General features: G+C 36.0%; 1 protein-coding gene and 1 non-coding gene across 8 annotated transcripts in view; both read right to left on the bottom strand.

The window, feature by feature from the left end:
- The window catches only part of RTTN (rotatin), a 214,614-nt gene that overhangs the window by 127,798 nt on the left and 60,594 nt on the right, over positions 1 to 26,222 (bottom strand). For 6 of the 7 annotated variants that reach the window (XR_005212183.1, XM_037805750.1, XM_037805751.1 and 3 more), the window contains 11 exons: positions 18,448 to 18,573; positions 17,569 to 17,685; positions 16,535 to 16,674; positions 14,561 to 14,732; positions 12,858 to 12,957; positions 12,039 to 12,127; positions 11,566 to 11,683; positions 7,361 to 7,457; positions 6,668 to 6,736; positions 3,101 to 3,289; positions 2,237 to 2,476 (listed from right to left, as the gene is read on the bottom strand). Coding sequence is in view for 6 of the 7 variants with exons in the window: in XM_037805750.1 (XP_037661678.1) it covers positions 2,237 to 2,476; positions 3,101 to 3,289; positions 6,668 to 6,736; positions 7,361 to 7,457; positions 11,566 to 11,683; positions 12,039 to 12,127; positions 12,858 to 12,957; positions 14,561 to 14,732; positions 16,535 to 16,674; positions 17,569 to 17,685; positions 18,448 to 18,573 (1,457 nt within the window). In the remaining variant the exon portion in view is untranslated. Of the gene's footprint in view, positions 1 to 2,236; positions 2,477 to 3,100; positions 3,290 to 6,667; positions 6,737 to 7,360; positions 7,458 to 11,565; positions 11,684 to 12,038; positions 12,128 to 12,857; positions 12,958 to 14,560; positions 14,733 to 16,534; positions 16,675 to 17,568; positions 17,686 to 18,447; positions 18,574 to 26,222 lie in introns of those variants that run through there. The other variant, XM_037805755.1, reaches the window with a different exon arrangement.
- LOC119511918 lies at positions 9,080 to 9,186 on the bottom strand. The gene has a single exon (XR_005212265.1). It is a non-coding gene; the product is annotated as a U6 spliceosomal RNA (small nuclear RNA).

Below are 26,222 nucleotides of genomic sequence, written 5' to 3'. Positions count from 1 at the left end.
TAACCCTTCTCTGGATAGTTTGATAGCACTGCTTTTTCATCAAAAATTAAATATATCTTCAAAATGTAAGACCTCTTTACATCTCTTATTCAGATGAACTGAGAGGAGAATTTCAAAAATATCTGAGCAAAGCTGGAATTATTCTAATATACACACTTACTCTTATAAGGACCCTTTTTGGAAGAATTCATTTGGATATCCTATATATTTTTAAATCAGCTTCAAAGGATACTTATTGAAATAGAAAATGATAAAATATAATGTTAAGTATTTTTAAAAATATATTATAAATCATTTATATGTATGATCATGCTATTTTTTGTTTTGTCTAGAATGATATACTTTTATATACTTGTATATAATATTTTAAAAAATTTTAAGTAAGCTTATAAAAAATAGTTTAATACTTTGCACAGTCATAACTTATAGAGAATTTTCTGTCTCCAAATATTTCCTTTATAGTTTTGGTTCATCTTTACATAATTGGTCAAAAAAGTGATGTACCTACAACTTAGAGAAAGCAAAACTAAACAAAAGTGTCTCAAAGTTCTGTCAACAGATACATTTCTGGTAGTAAAAATGTATTTTTCTAACTATTTCATGGCAAAACACTGGATTCTGTGATAGGTATTTTCTGATACATTAATTAGTAAAACGTACCCATAGAAATATAAATCAGTACTTATAAATTAAGCAGCAGTGCCTGTGAGGCAGTGATCAAACATTTGAATCTATAAACCAAATGAAAACACACATGCACACTTTGTGCACCCTACTTCTATTAGTCCCAGGGGAGATCCCACAGAAGATGATGATGCCCACAGTTACTGCTCTCTAGCAACACGGACCACTCAAGGGGCTGCTAGTGAGCTACACTTCGAGCACCCTTGCTTTAATGTGGTGTTGCACAATATTTCCATGGTTTTAAATCACAAAAGAAGAAAACTTAGTGTAATGATTGCAAAACACAGTGTTAGTTTTAACATCAAAATGTTCTTTTGAAAAAAACAGGAATATATCAAATTTATTTATCTTGCAGTCTAGGTTAACAAAAATGCTTAAAAGCAATGGTGAACTATTAACAACTGGCCAGGACGGGGGAGGTGGCAGGTATGAAATGGTTAGTGCTGCTTTGTCATGTTGGTCAATTTGCATGGTGTAAATAACCCTACCATGGCCAACTTCAAGCCACCAACATAAGACGAGAGGCACAGCAGCATCCCATTATACAGCATTCCCACAGTATGGAAAGCATAGTTGCAAACAGCCTTAAGAGCAAGGATACTAGTAAAATGCTGTAAAGTAACTAGGAAGTGATGAGTTTTGCATATTTTGATCCTTGTTTTCCCTATATTTTACTTAATTGCGAGTTTATATAATTTTAATAATGACTGTGTTTAACAACCAGTTTATAAAAAATCCTAAAAATTTAATCAACTCTCTTGCAAGGCAATACCAGCTGGCTCCAGCAAGCCACTGGACTATTTTGCCTAATTGGATATCCCAGTTGTTAAAGCTAAACTAAATAAAGGAGTTCACATTTTAGAGACTCATTTAACCTAGCATGTTGAAAACTGTACACTCTAGGTTTAATAAGAAAGTTACCAATTTTAAAACTAAAGTCTCATGAAGACTAAAATGAAATACTGCTTGCCAAGGCTGCTTATCAAGTCTTATTTGTTTCAGAAGCAGCCATCTGCTACCAGTTAAACATGTTAAATTTATAAGCCAGAGCCTTCCCAATAGCTACTAAAGGACTTCCAAGTAGCAATCAACTTCATGAAATTGAGAGTAAAAAGAAAAATGAGATAATTTATTTAAGAACAAAACAAAAGCAAAACAAAATAAAATGGCCTGCTGCAGGTATAGCAAGCCTAATCCTCCCACTGATGTCTCCACTCACTTATAATCTTGGCAGGAAAGACATGCAGGTTGTCCCATTCAAGTCTGATCCTAATTACTTACTTTTGCGACAGAAGGTAAAATTTTCTAAAATAGGACAATAAATAAAATTATTATAAACTATTAATAATACCTTCCAAAATGCAATTAAGTTAAAAATTTTCTCTTTTGCTACTATCAGACATTTATTACAGACATTTAAAATCCTGGAATTTTTTTTTCCTTTAGAAAACATTTCTCAGGATAGCAATAGTCAGAATACATCCTCCTATCTTCAAAGGATGGAGAGAAACCCAAACACAATCCAACCCAGCAGCCATGAGCCCACACTGACCTGCTCAGTGTCGTGTGCCAGGCCAAGGACTTCAAGGTAACCCCACAGAGGCCAGTGCCATCCTTTAACGACAGTCGGTCATTCAGAAGATAAAAGCTCATCCTGGTGAGGGCAGCCCTAACCTCCCTGTGGGCTGCCGCCTGCACGAGGCCATGGAGGCAATCCTTCAGCCCACTGGCCGTGTGCGTTATCTTCAGAGTAAGGACATCCTCTGGGGATAACTTCAGTGTATCTGAAAATCTAAAAAAAAAGAACAACACAGAGGTATTAAAATGAAAGCTCCCTTTTATTCTTATTATAATAAGATACAATAAACTCCAAAAATCCTGACTTATCTTCATTTTCTTTTCATGAAAGGTTTATTCATAGCAGAGAAAAAACTGGTGTATGTTGGACAATGTTAGAGCTTTAGACTAGCAACTCAAGTGTTCATATTAACTTTTTCCTACTTTACAGAAATATAATTTTTATTCACATAAGAAAACAGTGACAGACTAAAAATTTTATTAAATTCCAAACATTCAAATGCAATCTTCACCATGATAACAATATTAATACGTAACGCTAACTGAGCCTTTATTCTAATTCAGAGCACTTTTTCTAGCTATTTACATCTATTCACTGACGAAACTCTATATAATCTTTAAAATAGTATAAAGTACAATGCTTTTTAAGTTTCCATGTGATATTTTTTTAAAGTAATAAACACATATCAACTTTAAAACAGTAAAAATTATAATCTTCAGTTAAAAGGCAGAATTCTATCACAAAAATGAAAAAGCTATTTGGCTAAAGAAAAAGCAAAACCCAATTAATATAATTACTTAAAGGTAAATACTTTTTCAACGAAATCTAACAGCTTACTCTTGGATTTGAGCTTTGGAGTTCATTTGCTTCAGCAGATTCTCCGTTCCGTGATACCATGACAGATTCCAAGCTATTCTCAGCATCTCTGACACTGGCTTCAAGGCCACATATTCAGCAGACAGAGGCAAAACTATGGAGTAAGGACTCACAGCATGATGGCCAACTACAAGTACTGGGAGATGATACCTAAAGAAAATGGATACAGATAATTGCAGGCTTTCAAACTCTTACATGCTACTCAAAAAGAGCCACAGATGGGGGCTCACTCCCTGCCTTCCTTCTAAGACAGTATGAAGATCTCTCTCAAACCTCTATTTTGAACAGTTGCCATGCTTTATATGGTAATTCAATCATTCTTTCACCCTCCTCTAAACTCCCCAAAACATTTTGCTGAACTCTTTCCTGAGGACATACTGCATCCCGTGTCGTATCACAGTTATTTGCAGAGCTAACTAATGCCCTGGAAGTGTTCAGCCAAATCTTGAAGGCTGCTTTATAACAAACACTGTGGTAAGGGCTCCCATCATGCCAGCACTCATTCATCAGTACATGGCATGGGAATTATGATATCTATTTTACAGATGATGAAAATGAGGCTTAAAGAGGTTAAATGAATTGCCTATGGATCCCTAAGTGCCTAAGTGACTGGATCACAATTTACTACTTGCACCTGAGAACACAGTTGCATTAACAAACTCAATCACTATGTATCAGCAAGAGAACCTGGACATATTTTAAGATGTAAGAAAAGATTCAATGGCAATCTCTCTTAAACCAGTCAAAACTAATTTAACAGTGTTTAATAGGAAGCAATGCCCAGCACGTGTAAATGGTGAACAATCATTTCACTAATAAAACATATCTCAAGCCTCTAATTCATATCTTTGTGACTGAGAAATACAATCAAGTCAGATTTCCAAAGCATACCTACATGTCCTTTTCATGTCACGTACTTCAATAAAAGAGGGTAAGGTAGAGGTCTATATATGAATCAGGATGGATAATTTAAGTAAAGATAATATTTTTCACATGTTGGAAATTTCTACTAAAAGGAAAGAAGACTCCTTAGAGAAATGGCCCCTAAATCTACTGCATACACATCATTTATTATATTCAAGTACATATAGAACACTTACTAAATTGACCATACACTGGGCCATAAAGCAAAATTCAACAAATTCCAAGGATTTAAAATAAAGGAATATATTTTGTGATGATATTAAGCTAGACATCACTAATAAAACAACTAGAAAATGCCAAAATGTTTCTATATTAAGCAATAAGTTTTAACTTAAGCAGTTATGTCCAGTAACTCTAAGTAACCCACAGGTCAAAGAAGAAATTACAATGTAAACTAGAAAATATTTTGAACTGAATGATAAAAATACTGCATATCAAAATGTGTGCGATATACCTGAAGGCATACTTAGAAACACTGATAGCTTTAAATGAAAGTAAGGCTAACAATCAATGACTGCTCCTCCAGTAAGTTAGAAAATGAACAGCAAATTAAGCCTAAAGAATGTACAAGGAAGAAAATCATAAAAAGCAAAAGGTAATGTCATGATCAGTTTGATAAACCTCTATACAGACCCCAGAAAGGCAACAAGTTTTAAAACAGCAATATTACTGTGCATAAAGGAATTAAAATCTTTTCTCCTCTCCAGACAAATTTGACCTTGAGCCAATTATCTGGCTCTTTTCCACAAGAAACTGGGTAAATATGGAATGTTAACAATTTTACTAGACAGCATTGCTTGTGGTGGAAACGCCCCGCCCACCCCACCTCTGGACTGGGAATCTGGGAATAAACAGTAAATGAACAGAGGGAGGCCCAAGCATCGTTGGGTGTTGTGGCTCTTGTAACTGACAGGCCTGGCAGGCACCTAGAAACAAGGCCAACAGCACATTTCCTCAGGAACACTAAAGGTTTGGGTCACGGGGCTTCTGAGCCAGGGCAGCTACCATACCCACAAGCGTGCGCTTGATCCCTTGCATCTGAGCTGTCACTTGACAGAGGAGAGAGGCAGCCAAGAAGGTCAGCTCTCAACTGCTGTGTGGATTGTTGTGAAAACTCCCACAAAAAAGGAACTCCTGGCACTGTCCTGCCAGCATGGTGTGCATCTTTCTAAGTGATTCTGGTGCCAAATGTGACCCACTCAGTCAGCTGAGTTTTATTTAGCCAAACCTGAAGACCATCAAGAGTGGGTGATGCAAATTTCCAAGGGCAGGTGAGGATGACTGGCACCTGGCGCTCTCACCCTGCTGGGGGATGCCAGGCACCTGGAGCCCTCACCCTGCTGGAGCATGCCAGGCACCTGGAGCCTTCACCCTGCTGGGGGATGCCAGGCACCTGGAGCCTTCACCCTGCTAGGGGATGCCAGGCACCTGGAGCCTTCACCCTGCTGGGGGATGCCAGGCACCTGGAGCCCTCAGCCTGCTGGGGGATGCCAGGTGCCTGGCACTCTCGCCCTGCTGGGGGAAGGTGAACTGGCCAACCACTTTGGAGGACTGCTTGTCAGTATCTACTAAAGCTATAAATGTGCATATCCTATGACCCCACAGTGGCATGTGTTCCAGAATGCTCTTAGCAGTCATTTATTCATATTGATCTAAAACTGGAGACAAACCAAATGTCCATCCACACTAGAATGGTAAATAAACTTTTGTATAATCTTACACAGAATACTCTATAGCAATGAAAATTAACCAACTACTGCTTCATGCAACAATTTGGATGAATCTCACGAAGCTGAGCAAAAGAAACCAAACACAAGGATACATTCTATTTACAAAATTCAAAAACAGGCAAAAATAATCTGTATATTAGAAATCAAAATAGGATTACTGTTGTGGATTGGTGGAAGGTAGTGAAGAAGCAGGAACAGGGTTTCTGGCACGATGGTCATATTGTATTTCTTAATCTGGGTGTCAGTTACATAGTTCTGTTTATTTTGGAAAACTTCATCAACGAAACCCTTAAAATTTGTGTACTTTATTATACGTATGTATAATTAGGGAGAAATTAGATCATGTTACAGAATTATATTTCATTTGCTTAGATGTGATCGTATCCTAGTAATTACGTAGGAGAATGTCCTTAATCTAAGGAGAAGCATGCTGGAATATTTAGGAGGAAAAAAAAATTCTGTTGAAAACTTTTTCAAATGGCTCAGGGAAAAAAATAAGTATAAATCAATAAATATAAATGTTTATAGTTATACTTTATGTTTACATTTATATATTTATATTTAAAGAGAGAGAGAAAGCAAATAAACCCATGCATTAACAACTGACGAATCCAGGGTGAAAGGCATGCAGATGTTCACTGAACAATTCTTTTAACCTTTCTGTAGATTTGAACAACACAAAATAAAAAATTGGTGAACTAAACAGGATTTGGAGGAGAGAGGACTTCCTGACACCTCCAAAGCAGCACTGTTAGAGAAACATGAAAGCACTATGTTAGCTGATTTAAATGTAAAATGAAAATTATGACAAATTGTAGGTTTTGATTTCCCTTTCTGTAACAATTCAAGAAAATCGGAGAGATAAATGCTTTACCTTCTAACAACTGAGAAGGGCAAACTGAAGACTGATGGCGAAGAAGGTTTATCAGAAGGATTAACAGACCTATTTTATAAAAGAAAAACAGAAGTAAGCAACAACTGAGTAGACCATAATTTTGCCTAACAAATACAACTTGCTTCAGTTCCTTAACCAAAACTTGAATCAAGAGTTGCAATTGGTTTTATCGTTTGGTAAAGTTACAACATAGTTTCCTGCTCAACCTGAATTTGCTTATGAAGAGTAAATTATGCTTTTCTAAAAACCATTCAGATAATAAAAGATTCACATAATTTGGCTGTTGTGGGCAGTGAACTGTGTGTCCCCACCCACAGATTCTGCTCAATATCAGTATTAATCAGTCATTATCATCCTAAACATCATCCTGATATCTGTTACAGGAATCAAATATTAAAGAAAACAAACAAAACTGAAGATATATACTAAAAATATATTTAAAAGAAAAAACACTACAGTAATTTTTTTAAATTTTGGACATAGTAGTGTTCAAAAATAAAATTTCAGAGTGACTTTTTGAGCAAATGGGCTTTTCCATACTGCTTACTCAAATGTATGGAAAACGCATGCCTCATGAGTTAGAAATGTCCATACCTTGCTATAAGATTGCATCAGAAACCTTAGATAAATAATTCCTTAGAGTAAAAAATTTTTGAAATTCTTATAACTCACCACATGTCCATTCTTGATATTTCATCAAATAAGAGAAGACAAAATAATGCTCCTACTTCAGCCACAACAGTAAGATCTGCATGGAATATCAAGGAAACTGCAGAATAAAAAGAATAATGCTTTTAGGAAATAGTTTTACTTCTAAAAAGAATGACCTAATGTCGTAACTTGAAGGGAAGTTATGCCATTCTCAGGGAAAGGCAGTGTCACCCAGATAAAATAATGGCATAATTAGAGCAGTGGCTCTCAAACTTTTGAATGTATCAGATCACCTGGAAAGCTGGTCAAAACAGTTTCTGATTCAGCAGGTTTGTGGTGGAGCCTAAGAATTGACCTTTTAGTAGGCTCCCAGATGATGCACACACTGTGAGTCCAGGAACCACAGATCCACTCACTAGATGTTTCCAAGCTTCAGCTTATCAGAGAAGCAAATAGATCCACTTTCTAGGAAGGTTACCAATTCTAAATTAAAGATTCCTCATTGGAAGATCTTATTTTATAATTTTTACCCTTTGTGCCACAGAACTTGGATTTGAGTTTAAAATGTTGTGTTTCTTGTTTATTACTGCAATAGAGTGGAAAAGGAAAGTGCTCTGAACTAAGAACACTAGCTTTCCCACTTACTATTTAGTTAAGTCTCCTGATCAAATCCTTTAACACTAAAAGCCTCATCTGTATCACTCCCAATGTTACCAAATTCTCAGGGCTTGGAACTTACAAAATACTAAACAAACAGGTGTGGTAGTTGCCATCACACAGGAATAATAACAAAATACAGGGTTAGCAAATTCAGAGAAGCAGCAACAAGAAATTAGTTTTTGAAGATTTTTTTCCCTAACTACAAGAAAAGAAAAGCATCTTTAAGTAACTGGTATGATTAAAAACAACAACAATGTAGATACAGAGAGACATGTAAGAATTTAGTTTATATTAAGGTAGACACTTCATATCAGTGGAGATAGAATGATCTACAAGATCCAGATGCTTAAGAAACTGTTGCAATGCATTTTCTACAATAAGGAAAAAAAAGATTTAGATTCCTATCTTATACTATACAACCAAATCTATTCCAGATAGATTTAAATAACACTATAAACAAATTAGGAGAAAGTAGAGGAGCATATGTTTCCAATTTAGGAACAGAGAGGGCCTTCCTTTTAGCGCATGATGAAAATTCCAATTGTCATTATACAGTTCCATAAAATATTTACACCTATTTAAAGGTAAAAGATATAATAAAAACTATGTCAAAGGAACAGAAAAGCTGGAAGAAAACATTAGCAACACGAAAATCAGACAAAGGGTTATATCTACATTATGTAAAGAAATGCTATAATCACTATAAAAAAGATATTAAATGCAACAGAAAAATAGGCAATTCAGAGAATAAGAAATAAGAATATAAAATAAATGTATGAAAAGATAATCAATTACACTAAAAATATAAATTAAAACAATAAGATATCATTTTCACCTATAAGATTAAAGAAATTTTAAAAATTACATATATATCCAGTGTTTCACAAAGTTATGAGGAAAAATAAGCATTTTTATACACCATTGGGAGGAATGATTTTAGGGGAACTCAACTGTATCTTATAAAACCTTTCTGATCCAGTAATTCCAATTACAGTATATGCATAGTAAAAAATCTGAAACAAATATTCACTAGCTTGGAAAATTGTAACTCTGAAATACTATGCAGTTTTTTGGGTTTTTTTAAACATGGAAGACTTCACGAATTTCTGTGTCATCCTTGTGCAGGGGCCATACTAATCTTCTCTGTATCATTCTAATCTTAGCATATGTGCTGCCAAACCAAGCACAGTTTTGCTTTTTAAAGTAGGTGGATACATATGTAATAATATGGAAAGATATTCAAGGTATATTTTTAGTTGAAAAAAAGATGTTACACAATACTGTAGTACGTAGTACGAAAATTATAAAATTATGCATAAAAAAATCATTCCAGATGACATATGCCAAACCATAACAAGAACATTCTCCTCTGGGGAAACTGATAGAAGAAAATGAAGAAAATAATTTAGAATCTTACTTTTATATAGTTTAATATTGTTTCAGTTTTTACCATGAGTATGTCTAATTTTTGTAATTATTTAAAACACACACAAATAAAGGTAAGGAAGTTTGTTTTCTTCTACTGCCTCCAGCATTATCTGGTTATGGCAAGTCATTAAATCTCACTTGTCCTCAATTTCCTCATGGAAAGATAAAGATGGTGTAATATATGAATACTAATTACTAACCCTAAAATTCGGCGTCAGCTTCTATGTCATGAACATACGTTTGTTATTCAAAGCACTGTGTCTAAGAAGTTACCTGATTATTGTACCCCTTCAATCTATTCTCCATGCTGCAGACAGAATAATCTTTCTAAAACACAACTCCCCTGCTTAGAAAATCTTAAACGGCTTCCCATCACTGTGTAACGTTGACTTATAAGGCCCTGTATGAAGCCCCTCTCTGCCTCATCCCACCACTTTCCCCCTCACCCTGGACTCCCCCAGTTCAGCCACACCTAACCAACCATTCCTCCAATACACCATTTTCTCTCACACACCACTGTGGTTGCTCCTACTCAGAAATCAACCTCTCTCATCATCTGAACTCCTATATGTTTCTGAAATTTCAGCTGAAATGCCACATTCCCTGGAAACATCCTCTGGGATGCTTTCCCACTCCCCAATCTACTCAGGAGCCCTTCGTTTGGCACCAGCAATTCCACTATTATAGGTACTATTATGCTGTATTATATACTCATTGTCAAAGTCGTCAACTACATTATAAGCTCTGAGAGGGTCATTAGCCAGCCTCACCAATATAACCAAGGGTGTAGAGCAGTACCTAGCACACAGTATGTGCTCAATAAATGTTTGCTGGGGGAATAAATTTTCCCATTTGAGTAGCTGACAAAATAACCAATTTTGCCCTGACACTAACACCATTAATGAAAAATATTTTCAGACTAGTTGAAGCAATTTTCACAGTGATGAGAAAGAAAAATTGTTAAACAGAATTCTGTTGCCCTAGAATGAGCCTACAACCAAGTATGTACTCATAATTAGTCAAATGACTGAATAATTTAGATCAAAATTGTAAATGAAAAGGTAAGCTAGGGACTAAATTCAATTGATTGAGGTTAACAGGAAGATAATTATCAGGATTAAAGAAACCAAGAGATACATAACTGCTGCTCTTCCAGACAATCAGTGTATAAGAACTTACAAAAATTTTACACCGTGCTCAAAATTTTTATGAGCCTTAATACAACTGAGTCTGTTTAGAACTTTGCCTGGACTGGACCTTTACAGATGCTATTTAAATAACCTTGTCCTTTTTCTTGGCAATCTGAAACCATCTGAAGAAAAGAAAATACTAAGATAAAATGACTTCATTCTAATAATATATTTTGAACATAAACCTCACTTATCTCCTCTGTACCTGGATGCAGACAAGATCAAGCAGATTGAGACATGTACTCAAGACGCCTCTTACAATATTTAAAGCAGTGGCCTAACCTCTAGGAAAGAAAGTACCACAAAATGTTTTCTATTGAGAACAGAAGAGAAGAGAAGAAAAAGAAGGCAATACTGCATGAAATTTCTCCATCTAAAGACACTATAAATTAGATACTAACTAAAATGAATTTAAAAAAACAGCAAACCTCCACCCCTTATAAAATTTAATAAACCAATGCTCAGGATGCTCTAGCTGCACACCCACCCACCCACGCCCCAGGGTTGTGTCCACACTCGAAATGCCAGTCTGACGACATAGTCAAATACCTCATCAAAGGTCCTAGGGTCTGAAGGCATGCACAAACCAAGAAAAAGGAAATAGGAACTAGAAAGAAGGCAATAATAACAGCAGCAGCAGCTTTATCCCTTTCTTGAGGTAATTACTAACTGTCTGGGACCTGAATGACAAGACACATCAAAGTGCAAAAGAACACTCAGAGGCTTCAGGTTTTCTTATCTCTTAGGTCCACTCAGTAACAGGATTATAAGAAAAATTTCCACCAAAATATTAGGCATTTTCTGTTGCAACAGGCTTTTTTAGTGGCATATTCACTAATAAACTTTATTCTATTGGTAAAAATGGAAAATAAATGTCATCTACAGTCCAAGAATAAACATTTAAAGCTTAAGACTCATCTCATCATGAGCAGAATTTATGGTAGTCACCTCTGAATAGCACGATCAAGAAAGAGGACTCTTGTGAGAGGGAACCACGCATGACTGGGTCGGCACATAAAACTTTTCTCAAGAGGGTGAGGCACGGTTGTATCATACATTCTATAACCTGGCCAGCAGGGAAAAGCAACAGTTATTATATTTTCATAAAGTCTAAGATGAAATAAAATACACTCTACTATTATCTTATTCTAAATTTATACTTTTTCATCAAAATCATATGAAACTAAAACGCAAATAAATAGTAGGAATTATTTTCCACTGCTAGTAAGTATTGTGTATGTTTCTGCATACACATATTAAATTTTAATACTGATTTTCCTTTATAGGGGATACACTTTGAGAAATTAAGAAAATGAGAGGTGATGGGTATTACCCAGGATTTCAAGTCCAAGTACTCATCCAAATTCAGCTGAATTCCATTTCAGATCTGATTAATAATACCTTTAAGTACACAGTCTTACCTCACCATCTTGATCCACACATTGATTTAAATACTCAATTATCTTGTCAATTAAGCAAAATTTTTTCACCACAGCATGCATTTTAATATCTGTAAACAAGAAAAGCATTGTTACTACAAGTTAGAAAATGTAATCTGTAGTTTTAAAAACTTATTTTGAAATGTATAGAACAGTTATCCACAACTTTCAAACTATTAATAATAGTTATACCTGGATTGAAATCAGAGGATGAAACTTTTAATTTTCTATTTTAAACACACCTGGATAATTTGAAAAATTTTAAGCAACAAGCATATCTTCCTTTGTAATATTTTTAAAAAATTATACATTCACCACCACAATCAGTTTGAAAACATTCTCATTGCTCCGAATGAGAGTGAATGCATAACTATGTGACTATACCAAGAGGCACTACTGTATACTTTGGACTATATGATGTATGAACAAAACTGTTAGGAAAAAAAAAAAGGAAAAAAAGAACGAAAGCTCTAGGCTTTGGCAAACAAAAGAGAATGCTAGAGTGCAGAAGATAGTATTTCATACTACAGATTCCTACCCTTCTGGAAAAAAAAAAAAAAAACCCTATTTAAAGAATATTTATACGAGCTAGTCCAGAAAAAAGTACTAGGTTTTTACTGTACAAATGTTGTATTTTTTATAACTCTAAAATAAAAAACATTCTTAGTTTGTGAGCTGGACAAAAAACAAGCCACAGGCCAGATCTGATCCACAAATCGTTTGCCAATCCCTGAATGCTAGACATGGCAATCTAAATTCTATTATCAGCAGCACAGCAATCATTTTCCTTAAAGATATTACCTTGCATAATCACAGCTAACTGTTCTGCAGCTGACTTTCTCAGAACAAGATCAACATCATCTGAGGTAAAGATGTCATATACTTTTTCAACAGTCTCCACCTAAAAACAACAACAAAATCTACATTTTTCACCTGCTTCCAACAGTCCAATAAAATTTCCTAATTCATGCCAGCAAGAACAAAGGTCAATATGCCTAAGAATTTGATATATTTATAGTAAATGTGGAACAATGACATGCCTAGGTCAGAGAGGAACTTAAGATCTAAAACAAAACCCATCATGTCCAATAAACCTCCCTTCTTATAACGGGTATTTCTGCTAGAAAGTCATTCAGAATGCATTGTCCCATAACCACCTTAAGAATGCTGCAGAAGACATCCAAGTTACGTAGCATCTCCACAGGATGCCTGGATATGGCAACCCCAGACACGTGATCCCAGGAATTCCCTCTGCTCCCAGAAGCTACCAGTTGGCATTCCCCAGTTCTCTCCCTGTGCTTCCCCCTTACAGGGCCTGGGAAGACAGTCTCTGGGACCTGCCACCCAGCACTCCAACAAAGCCACCACTAAAACCAGTCCCTGTCACTTCACATCAGGACAGAGTGTGAGTGGCAAAACTGACAATATGAAAAGGAGAGAGGAAAGGAACAAAATTTATACTCCTTCTTTCTCCCATCCACTGTGATCCCAGCCCTAAGTATGGACTCACAAAAGAACAGCTCCAGAACCCCTCCCCTCCTCATACCACCCAAGGCACAGGGTGACTACCAATGGCTTAGTACTCAGAAACCTGGTCTGTGGCTGGTGGGAGATTCTCCAGCTCTCCTGCCTGGGCTGTCATATGGCCCTGAATGCTAAGGTTAGAACACTGGATGTCAGTCCCCATTAAAAAAAAACACTTATTACATGTGGCTGCACAGTACTACCACAGGATTTGGTGTGCTGGTCTAAACTTAAATAAAAATTGAGAAATTGTACACTTGAGGTGACAGGAGGAGCTATAAAACAAGAATGAATCAATGATAATGGCTGGCTCTACTCTACAGAATTTCACATCAGTCCAGAATCATCTGAGTGCAGTCCTGGTCAAAGACAAGAAAATGGATCCTAAACCTCTGAAAGTATGTAAGGAGCTAAGGATTTAGAAAAGAGATTAACAATAAAATCTCAAAATCACTGCAACATTTAAGAGAAACTGCCTTTGCCTCCTGTATTTTTCCCCTCTCTGGTAATAAAGAGTCTGAAAACTCTGGTCATAGGATTTAAAATTTTTTTTTATTTTTTTTTATTTTCTTGCTATTATAGGCTCTTTCCAACTTAAGAACAAGAAGAATTCCCAACAGGTTTTGTATTAATGATATCTGTTTTTAAAATTCATTACAAAATTTCTTTTGGCTAGATTGGCCTTATGTGGTATTTAGTATACCATTCAAATTAATTTCTATTTTCAGTGTACATACTAAACAAAAAGGGCCATGATGCCTGGCGCATAGTAGGCACTCAAGGAATATTTGTTCAGTAAATAAATGTGTCCAGCAGTCAGATGAAGCCAGTAAACTATTTCAAACTAGCATGAATAGCTACAACTGAGGCTACCTGGTCTCTCCTTCCCGAGCACACACAAACTTAAGAACACAACATAAACTATGTGATAGATGAATGTATCAAATAACACACAGAATAAACTCAAAAGTTATAGTCACCTTAATAATCAGCTCTCGTCTGTCATCCAATTTGAGCTCGATTTGTTTTTTTACAATGAATAAATTAGTAACTCTGGAGAGGACTTTGGCATCTACTAAAGGGCGCTTTCTATCAGCCCCTTCTTCATTTGTAAGATGAAAAGCTAAAAGCTTTAATGCTAGGGAGCGGACTCTAAAGACAGAAAGTATTTAAGTCAACATTTTGTATTATACAAATGTCTATACATTATAAAGGCCTGTAACTACAAACAGCCATAATATGTCAACACAGCACAATAATTAACCACACTTACTGAGACTTTACCAGTACTGACATTTTACTTTTTCTATTAAAAAGCTTTAGTTTATAACTTCAATTATTAATTCAATTTTATACTATTTGTAAAATAAACATCAGAAACAAAGAATAATGAACAGTTACAAATGGAGAGACTCTGAAATTAAATATATCAACTTCAATATATTAATTTGCAAATTAAATCTAAAACTGCTGACTTCAATTCTAGTGATCTATCTTAAGCATAAAAATTATCACAGATGCATGGCCATAGTCCAAAACTTAGGTCCAACCTCGAGGGCAATAATTAAACTAATAACTAAAGTGGGATATCACTACAATGTAAGAAAAATATCATGTATTAGGGGTCAGTTTCCTCTCAAATATAAAAATGCAAATACTGTTAACTAAGTCCAACAAAATTCTATTTTATCTGGGCTGGATTAGGATTAAGGTCAATTACATGGGGAGGTGGGAGATTTCTGAGAGAAGATTAAATGCTGTACACCATTGGACAGTGAAACGAAAAATAGAAAAACCATTAAGTGTACAAAGGTTGAGGTGGGAGATCTTCATGCAGCCACACATCAGTCCTCTGAGAAGTTCTTACATGGTAACTGAGCACGTTTTAAGCTTATTACAAGTTGCCAGATTTTAAGTATCACTTATCAGACAACAATTAAAACATAGACACTTGGGGAGGTGCTTCCACTACCACAGGCAAGGTTGGGTCTCCCTGCTGTGTGTGGTCCCATCACCCGTGAAGTCCCCTTCATCATAACATTTATGTCACTTTCCGACAATACAGTAAAACTGACATTAAGGTCTGCCTTCCCAAGGTCACTCCAAATTCTTGGAGGGCAATGCCCATGCTATGTTGCATCCTGCCACGTCCCCACAGCCAACCACAGTTCCTGGACACATGGTGCACCCTCAATAAGTACTTGCTGACTCTAATATATATTATTAATACATATTATCTCCCAAGAACTAGCATTGATTCCACCACGGTGTGAGACTTTCTCCCTCTCCTATGTGCTGAGGTACCTCACGAAAGCTTACAAAGTGTAGACATCTACATAATGGATTTTCTTTGCTGCCTTCTGTCCAAGCAATGATATCTATACTAAAATCAAGGGTGGTCAGTTTAGGGACAATTACAACACACAGGAAAGAAGGCTAGAGAAGGGATGAGTAAAGCATGTGTTTATGCATCTCCCCTTCTCTGGTACATAAACTCAGGATCTTTTTTGACATAGGGTGCCAAAGAGTCCATTATTCCCATACATTTATTTAATGCATATGAGGCAATTAAGAAAACCTCAATTTCCAGAACAAATGTTTTAGAAAAGCATAATTCTAGGAAGCAATCAAAGTCTAAAGAGAAGAGGAGAGAATGCTCTATAATTTTTGCAATCTATTTATTTTCATGGCTCTCCAACCTGCCCACAGGGCTACAAGACAAACTGATCTGACAAAGGATAATTAGGCAGTAAAATAGAGGAAATGTTTCAGAAAAGCCTTTAAAAGGGCCCTGAGTCAATTCAGTTTCACTCATTAGTTTCCTCTCTATCTAACAATGTAGAATCACTTGCCTTTACCTCTAGTTCTATCCTGTTACAGATTGATACAATTACTCTACTTTCTAAAAATTTTTCCATTAATCTCTTATATTCAAAAGATTATATTATGCTTACCCTGGCTTCTTCACTAGCAGGAGTCGCAGCATGGACTTTAATCGGGTGGTGGAAGGGAGAATATCCTCTCCTGCCTCTGCACTCCCTTTGCTCAGAAGGAGAATGCAGTTACCCAAAGTATCTTCTGTGTCTGCATAGCCCTAACAGATTTTTTAAGAGAAACTATAGTTTGATTTTATACACATTGCTTAACTTTTCAACTTGAAAATAAGAATCCTATTCAGTCTATCAAGAACTCATAATCTTGTTAAAATCAGCTGAGAAAAATAGTCACCATTCAAAATCACCTTACATGAGGTAAAGCGCCTTAAATAAAACTGCATTTAAAGAACAGTACTAGAGAACTTCAGAAAATACGCCAACCCTCTTGACCTTTGCTGATTTTCCCATTGTCTAAGATTACAGTGGTGCCCCCTCACCTAAACGAGGCAGTTCGCAGATCCTCAGCCCCTGTTCCCACAGAACAAAGATGGAGAGCTCCAGGCACCACGTGCCAGGGACTGGACTGTGTGAGCCTCAAGACCCAGGGTCTGAGCTCTCTTTTCTGAAACAGGGTCACACCAGAGCAGCACTTCCTATCTCCACCTTCTCATCCCTCACTCTTTTAATGCCCAGAACGGTTAAAAAGGCTTTGTTTATAAGAGGTTGTTCATCACAGGCTCACTCTAATCACACACATACTCTGACAGAATTAATGAGGCAAGTTTAGTTGTGTAATGTCTCCTTAAAAAGCACCGTTAGCTTTGCCTCAAGGCATCTATATAAAGTCAAGTTCTATTTTTCACAGGCATTGCTAAGTGCCTGCACCTCACTTTTAACCTCCCTTCCGGACATATAAAGTGCACATGGAGAAATTAACTGTCCTTGTTTAACCTTCCAATAGAAGCAAGAGATAGCCACACATTTCTGCATCTTCCTGGCTTTTCTTCATTTTTCTCACATTTCTCTCATTTTTCTGCTCTTTGCTTGCTTCTATGTCACTCACACTCCTCCAGAGATAAACTGTATGGTGCAATGTGAAGTGCACAGAGTACCTGTAGTACTGGAATGACAGGACAGAGAGACTCGATAAACTTGTTCCAGGTCATTGCTGTCATCATCAATTGGCCCTGAAGCAGATACAGCAGAATGGCCTTGGCAGCAACATTCACCTGCTCAACAACACAGATAAAATAATCCAACAGTGAGGTATTCTGCCAGGCCAGCTGACACACCTAGAGCATAAAATCTGGAAAGGTGCTTTAATTAAGATCTCTTCCTCCAAATGTTCATATTTCCATAGCATCACCTTACATTCTATTCTCAACCAGTTTTTCTCCCTTAATGATTTCAATTTTCATCGTTAAAAGTATATTTTTCCTCTGGAGTAATAATTTCCCTTAACGAAATAATCTGACAAAGGATACTTAGGCACTAAAATGGAGGAAATGTTTCAGCAAAGCCTTTAAAAGGGCCCTGAGTCAATTCAGTTTCACTCATTAGTTTCCTCTCTATCTAACAATGTAGAATCATTTTCCTTTACCTCTAGTTCTATCCTGATACAGTAGTTGTATCATACTCTTTCTAAAAATTTTTCCATTAATCTCTTACATTCAAAAGATTACATTATGCTTATTGAATAATAACTACACTTATTATTGCATAAGTATAGTTCTCTTTATTGTGGATAAAAAACATGAGTAAACAGTTTGACCTAAATTCTTTGAGAACACGTTCTGTATTTTGATTCCTACATTTTCTTTAACATTTATTTTTATTTAAATAACACCTCAACTAACCCCTGTATCAATGACAAGTTTCCTTTCAGTTTCTCATCACACTATCTAGTTATATTAAACTTTTACCTACACTTGGCTAAGTATCTACAGAATTGCAGTAGACCTTTGCACCTACTTTTAACATGTCATACATACCTCATATTTGGGTTCTTGAATGCCAAATGTAGAGATTTCATACAGAACTTTTGGATGAAGCAGAAAATGAATTCCATTGCAAATTGAGGACACAGATTTAGTGACATTATGGACACCTAGACATTCCTGTAAAATAATACAAAAAAGTTTTTAAAAATTAGTAACATTGATTTCCAATTTTCTTTTCTTCTATTTATAATTCACTTCCAATTTTAGTTTTCAGTTCAATGAATCTTTTTTTAACTGACAGATGAAGATGATTCTCTTGCTAACAATTTTATGAGTCTCTATGAGATGCTTTTATTTTCTGCCAATAAGCAGTCTTGATAAATTAAATGACTAAACTGCTAAAAAAAAAAAACTATAATCTTTTAAAGTTGTCACAATTTTAGACATAAAGGACATGAACAAAATAATGAACTTAAGTTATTCGCATTTTATTTACTGAAGTTTGAGAAAGAAGAACAAAAATCAGATGGAAACAGACTTAAAGTTATGATGGGGGGCTGGGAAGGGAGAAAGACACACATGTGGACTCTGGGTTACAATACAGCCATGCAACAAACCCAAGGAATGACTCTGTACCATCTCTTAGACTAATTATCACAAATTCTTTCTCAGTTTGAGCTAGAAGAGCATTTTTGTTAGAAGCTACTTGAGATGAGAGAAAATAAGCTACCTGAAATGTTAATAGAATTTAAACACATTACAGAAGGTAAAAATAAAATCCATAATGACAACACAAATATAATTAAATTTTTCAACCTGGAAATTACCACTTCCTAAACCTACCAATAAGTTAGAGCACAAAAATGTATAGAAACATATGCATATCATAGTGGTATGAAGCTACACGTACCCCAGTAAAACAAGTGCTTAAAGTGATTCCATTTCTGTGGGTGCAAACCCATTATAAGTAGGACCTTTTGACGAGGTGACTTCAGTTAAGAAGGCATGGCCCACCTCAATCAGGATGGGTCTTAATCCTATTACTGGAGGCCTTCATAAGCAGAATGAAACCCAGACAGAGAGAAAGCCACAGAGAAGTAGACAGAAATGGAAACCAATGGAACCCAGAACCCAGAAGAGAATGGAGAGGCAGAAGATGCCGCCGTATACCTTGCCATGTAACAGAGAAGCCAAGAATTGCTGGCAGCTAGCCCCAGAAGGCCACAGCCTTCAGAGAGAAAGCATCACATTCATGATGCCTTAATTTGCACTTTCTTTTAGCCTCAAAACTGTAAAGCTAATAAATTCCCATTGTTTAAGCCAAATCCATTTCAGGATATTTGCTTGAGCAGCCTAGGAAACTAAAACATATCCATATATGTATGTATATTTATATTTTTTCTTAACTTTTAACTTCATGGCACAGACAGACAACTCAGTATTCCATGTCTCTGAGAGAACTTAAGCCTCAGCTTTAATGTTCAAAAACAGCTCCATCACCTACTTCCTCTTTTGACCTTAAGGTACTTAAACACTGAGTTCCAATTTATTCATCCATAAAATGGGAATAATACCTAACCTTTAATGAAACACCTTTTTCCATCACTAGATTTACCAACCTAGCTATATTAGTCATACTCTTACAACAGAAAAAATGGCAAGAATCCTATCAAAGACCAATTCCTACCACTAACTTGAATCCGACCTCCTCCCAACTTCAAGAAGGTTTAGTTCCTGCTCCAGCATCTTCGGTTTCTTGTCTTCACAGGATTACTCCAATCAGCATACAATATACTCTAATGTGTCTCGGGACCTAACCTTCCCTTACTGCTACTGATTCATTTTTCAGTTTTCCTTCACAGCAAAAGCCCTCAAAAGTTTGCTACACTCAGTCTCTATTTCCTCACTCCCCAGGTTCTCCACAGCCCACGCCAGCTGGAAATCTGTCCTTACCATTTCAAAGGAGCTTCTCAAGCCACTGACACCAATAACCTCTATGCAGCCAAAGCTAACGAGTTCATCTCTGTTCCCACCTGAAACCATACTTTACCCACTTCCCTCTGCTTCCTGACACTTCTCTGTCTTCTTTACTGGCTCCTTCTGTGCCAACCTCTAATGACCTTCTCTTCTCCAGTTTCTCACTACATTATCCTACTCAGTCTCTATTGATGACTGAGAATCTCACATCTAACCTGGACTCCAGACTCTGAGGCAAAATGGGACAATGGTTAAGAATACGAGCTTTGGGGTCAGACTATCTGAGTTCAAGAACCAGTTTTACCACTTCTAGTTGAATAACTTGGACAAGTTCATAGTAACTCTGTTCTTGGAAAAGAGGCAGTACCTATCTCCTAGAGTTGTTATTAAGATTAAATGAGATAATATGCTTATAAAGGTACTTGGTACATAGAGTAAATGCTCAACAAATGTTAGGTGTTATCACTATTATCATCATCATTACCCACATTATCATATTCAACTGTCTACTTATCCCCAGCTGGACGTAAAAAGGCATCTCAAACTTAGATTAAAAACAGAATTCCATCCAACCCACAATTCCGTATTTACAACAATACAATCAATCCAACTGCTAAAGCCAAAACCCAAGGATTCATCTTTGCACACTCTCTATCCCTTACTCTCATTATCAGCAAGTCCAATCAGTTCTACCTCCATAATATATACTGAATTAATTTCCTTTTCTCTATCTCTACTACATCATCATATCTCACTGGGACTACTACAGTTGAATTAGACTTCTTGCTTCCACTCTTTTGTGTGTGTGCTTTTTTTAAAATAGACTATTTTTTTAGAGCAATTTTAGGTTTAGAGAAAAATTGTGCAGAAACTCCAGAGAATTCCCATATACTCCTTCCCATCTTCCCTGCGCCTCACCCCCAACACACTCAGTTTCTTCTGTTATTAACATCTTGCATTAGTGTGGTACATTTGCCACAACTGACGAACCAGTATTGACACATTATTAACTAAATCCCACAGTTTGCATTAGAATCCGTTCTTTGTGTTGTATAGTTCCATGAGTTTTAATAATGCATAATGTCATGTATCCATCATTACAATATTATACAGAATAATTTCACTGCCTTACCAATGCCTGTGTTCCACCTTTTCATCCCTCCTTCACCCCCAATCCCCTTGGCCAACACAGACCTTTATAAGTCCCTGAAGTTTTGTCTTTTCCAGAACGTCCTATAATTGGAATCATACAGAATGTGGCCTTTTCAGAATGGCTTCTCTCATTTACCAATATGCACTTAAGGTTCTTCCATATCTTTTCATGAGTTGAATAGGTCATTTCTTTTCATCATCGAATACTATTCCATTGTATGGATGTACCACAGTTTGTTTATCCATATACCTACTGAAGGATATCTTGTTGCTTCCAGTTTGGGTCAATTATGAAGAAAGCTGCTATAAACATTAATGTATAGGTTACTCGGCGGACAACTCATTTGGGTAAATACCTAGGAGCATCCTTGTTGGATCATACGGCAAGTTTGTTTAACTCTGTAGGAAATTGCCAGACTGTCTTCCAAGGTGGCTGTTCCATTTTGCATTACCACCAGCAATGAATGCAAGTTCCTGTTGCTCCACATCCTTGCCAGCATTTGGTGTTTTCAGAATTTGGGATTTTTGCAATAATAACAGGTATATAGTGATATCTCATTGTTATTTTAGTTTGCAAATCTCTAATGACATATGATGTTGAACATCTTTTCATATGCTTCTTTACCACCTGAGTACTTCTTTGGTGAGAGATCTGTTCAGATCTTTTGCCCATTTTTTAATTGGGTTGTTTGTTTTCTTATTGCTGAGTTTTAAGAATTTTTTATATATTTTGGATACAACTCCTTTATCAGATATGAGTTTTGCAAATATTCTCCCAGTCTGTGATTCATCTTTTTATTCTCTTAACAGCTGACCTTTCACAGAGAAGTTTTAAATTTTAATAAAGTCCAACTAATCAATTTTTTTCTTTCATAGATCATGCTTTGGGATGTGCATCTAAAAAGTCATCATCAAATCCAAGGTCACCTAGATTTTCTCCTCTTATCTTCCGGAAGTTTTAGTTTTGCATTTTACATTACAGGTCTATGATTCATTTTGAGTTAACTTTTGTGAGGGGTTTAAGGTTTGTATCTAGATTTATATATATATATATATATATATATATATATATATATATATATATATATATGGATATCTAATTGTTACAACATCAATTGTTGAAAGGGCTATTCTTTCTCATCGAATTGCCTTTGCTCTCTTGTCAAAGATCAGTTGACTGTATCTCTATGGTTCTATTTCTGGACTCTCTATTCTGTTCCACTGGTCTGTCTATTCTTTCACCAATACCACACTGTGTTGATCATTTGATCACTTTTTGTTTGTTGCTGGTATTTGAGAAAGCAATTGGCTTTTGTATATTAACTTGTATCCTACAACCCTGGTAGAATCCAGGAGTTTTTTTTTTGTCAATTCTTTAGGATTTTCTAAATAGATAATCATATCATCTGTGAGCAAAGACAGTTTTTTCCTTCCTTCCCAATCTATATACCTTTTATTTATTTTGCTTATCTAATTGCAATAGCTAGGACTTCCAGTGTGAAGTTGAACAGGAGTGGTGAGAGGGGACATCCTTTCCTTGTTCTCAATCTTAGGGGGAAAACATCTAGTTTCTCATTATTACTTATATACTTTTTATTAGCTACCCCCCTCATGTTAGAAATTGTAGAAAGTGTAATGTGTGGATCAAACCAATGTGAACCATAAGGAGATAGCTGCCCTGCACATTAGCAGGTGCCAGTCTGTCTACAAAGAAGCCACTGACGCATAACAGAGTGCCTGGGGGGGTTTTGCTAATAATTAAGAGACCACCTGTACCTCCACAGGGTGGGGGGTAGGCTCCCCCTCTGTGGACCAAGCAGCACAGCACTTCTACTTCTGGACAATTTGCCATAAATACTGGCCCAGGTCTCAGGAAAGGTTGGAGGTCTCACCCAGGAGGGGACACTCTGCCTGGGACCATGTGCCAACTGGGACTCTGACCGGCTGAAGAACCAGGACTTCCCCAGCCAGTAGTATCAGATTGCGGGCTTTCCCTGGTTTGGTGAGGTTTTCTTTTCCTTTCCTTTGTTTGCTGGAAAAAACACTTTACTTTCAACTATTGTACGATTAATGATAAATGTTTGCAGTCTTGTAATTCAATAAATTTTCTTCTGTAAAGTTATACTGTATCAGTTTGTGTCTCTTCCTTCCTCCCTCGATTTGCCTCGCACAATACCTATATAGAAGGTAAGCTCTGGACAAGTATCTCTTTTGTACTTTTAACTCTATATTCCAGAGCATACAATTTTTAAGTACACTGTTGAACAAACGCATGAATGTCATATGTAAATAACACAGAAGTGTTACAATCATCCCTGAATAAAAGCTACTGTACCTCTTTCCCATCTCTTCCCCAAAGGAAATCTTAAAATAAAAAGCCAAGTTGCCTTTTCAGAAAAAGTAACCTACACAATTAGTAGCATGCTCCCACATTTAGGTTATACGGACTTGTAGTGATGTCTTGGAGATTTTCCAAAACACTGAGACAATATTATATGAGCGCTATAGTCAATAAAATTGAAAACCCTATAAATCCTTACATTTAATGTCCATAACCCAGATTCCACAGTCTTACAATACAGGGCTGGCTATAAGAAATCTTACCATTTGGAGCTTTTAACTTGAATAGTAGTATACGTCCCTAAAAATAAATACATATTTATTTCAAAACACCCTATTGTACTACATAGATGAGTATCTCTGTAAGAAAAGAAAAATCACAATTTATTTTGCAAGAACAGTGTCAACTAATATAAATTCTCCAATAGTTAATAAGAAAACAAACATTAAATGAGAGTATACATTCCTTTATTTTTTCCTTTCCCTTTTATCAACTAAGATAATAAGCTGTGTTTGGTCAACTATCTATCAAAAAAACACCCTTTAACCTAAATTCATATTATTCCAACAAAATTTACACTATTGTGTTTTAAAACAATGCTAGAATTTAGAATTTTCAATATCATTAATGGATTCAGCACATTTTTTAAAATAATGAACTCAAGACTGACGCATATCTGTATTTATCTTCCTCTTTTTTCCCCTATCATTCCTCTAATAAATTAACATCCAGATAATTCCTACTTCAAAGGCATCATATGGTAAAATGATCATATATACTGATAACTTGGTTTATACCAAATCTTTTCCTATCAGCAGGATTTTCTATTTTCCAAGAATTATTTAAAATCTACTTCAAGGATATGAACATCAAATTTATTTCCGTAATTTTGAATGTCTAGGTATAAGAACTATCCCACATACAGGTACCTTAGTTTCTTGACCTCCTCATCTCCAATGACACTTACCTACCCTATATTTCAGGCACTCTTCAACTTGGTTTTCAATTGCTCCCTTCTAAAATCATAAATGTAGATTTCTAACACCTTCTTACTCAATAACTCACAATACACCAGTCCTTTATCCTCCAGTCCCTAAGCCCTTCTACTTTCAGCCCTCTAATTTAAATTCTTCCTTTGGTTCTATAGTCTATTATTGCAACTACTCAGCTCACTTGCACTGAAGGTGTTCCTTCCCACTAGCCAGGAAAAGACCCCTACCCTTGATGTATCCAAATGTCCATCTTCTTCAAAACTGCAAACAGCTAGCTAAAGATAATTATGCAAAGTAGATTAGTTTCACTATTAAGATTATGGACACAATCAACTGGGCCCTCAAGGTAGCCAAAAAATCCTACTACTTGATCTTGTCAAATATCTATTCATTCCAGCCATTTCAAACATTTTGGACATCTCACTTGCTCATAGCAGATTACCTCACTTCTGATCTCCAAGGAAATACAAAACTAAAAAAGGCGGGTTCCTTCAACTTCCTCTTACTCCTTGGCCCACATTAAGGTCAACTGGCCCTCAGTGTTCTGGATCCCACTGCCTTCAACTTTCAAAGGTACTAGATTCTTTTAATTAGCCATTTTCTGTCCTCTGCCTTCAACTTTTGCCTCTCTGCTGGTTCTTCTTATGAGCATTTCAACTCTGTCAAATCACTGCAGACAAGGGAGAAGTGAATGTAAAACCACTATATGAAGAATACGAGTTTCCCAAAGGAAAAAACTACCCTGCCAAAGAAGATCTCACAATCAAAATCAACAGCACCTGCAGAAATCAACAACATAAGGGAGGTTCGAGAGCTAACACAAATGGGAGAATTCTAAATAGCACAATAATCTAAATAGGATTATAAAATGAATGTTTAAAATTTTCAAAGAAAAAGTGGGCTTAAAAGAATCAAAGAAAAGGTGCAGACATGAAAAATATAATCACAAATATTCAAAACTTGATGAATACATTAAAAGGCAAATTAGACATAGGTAAGGAATGAATTAGTGTACTGAAGGACAGCAATGAGGAATTTCATCTGAATAACAACAAAAAGATATGGAAAATATGAAAGAGGGCTTATGACACAAAGGATAAAATAAAAAGATCTAACAGGCACCTAATGAGAGATTCACTAGAAGAGAATAGCAAGGATAGGTGAAAAGTAATATTCAAAATAATAATGACTGAAAATTACCCAGAAATGAAGACAGATATAAGTCTTTAGATTGAAGAGACCAAAACAAGATACATTTTAAAAATGAATATACTGGGAGACACACTGTCATGAAACTGCAGAACACCAGAAACAAGGAAGAGATCTCAAAAGCAACTAGAGAAAAAAAATACACAGAATTTGTA

The sequence above is a fragment of the Choloepus didactylus genome, chromosome 16, assembly GCF_015220235.1.
Source record: "Choloepus didactylus isolate mChoDid1 chromosome 16, mChoDid1.pri, whole genome shotgun sequence".
In the NCBI taxonomy this organism is placed as follows: domain Eukaryota; kingdom Metazoa; phylum Chordata; class Mammalia; order Pilosa; family Megalonychidae; genus Choloepus; species Choloepus didactylus.
Note: the sequence above shows the minus strand (reverse complement) of the source record. Positions and strands in the feature narration are given on the sequence as shown.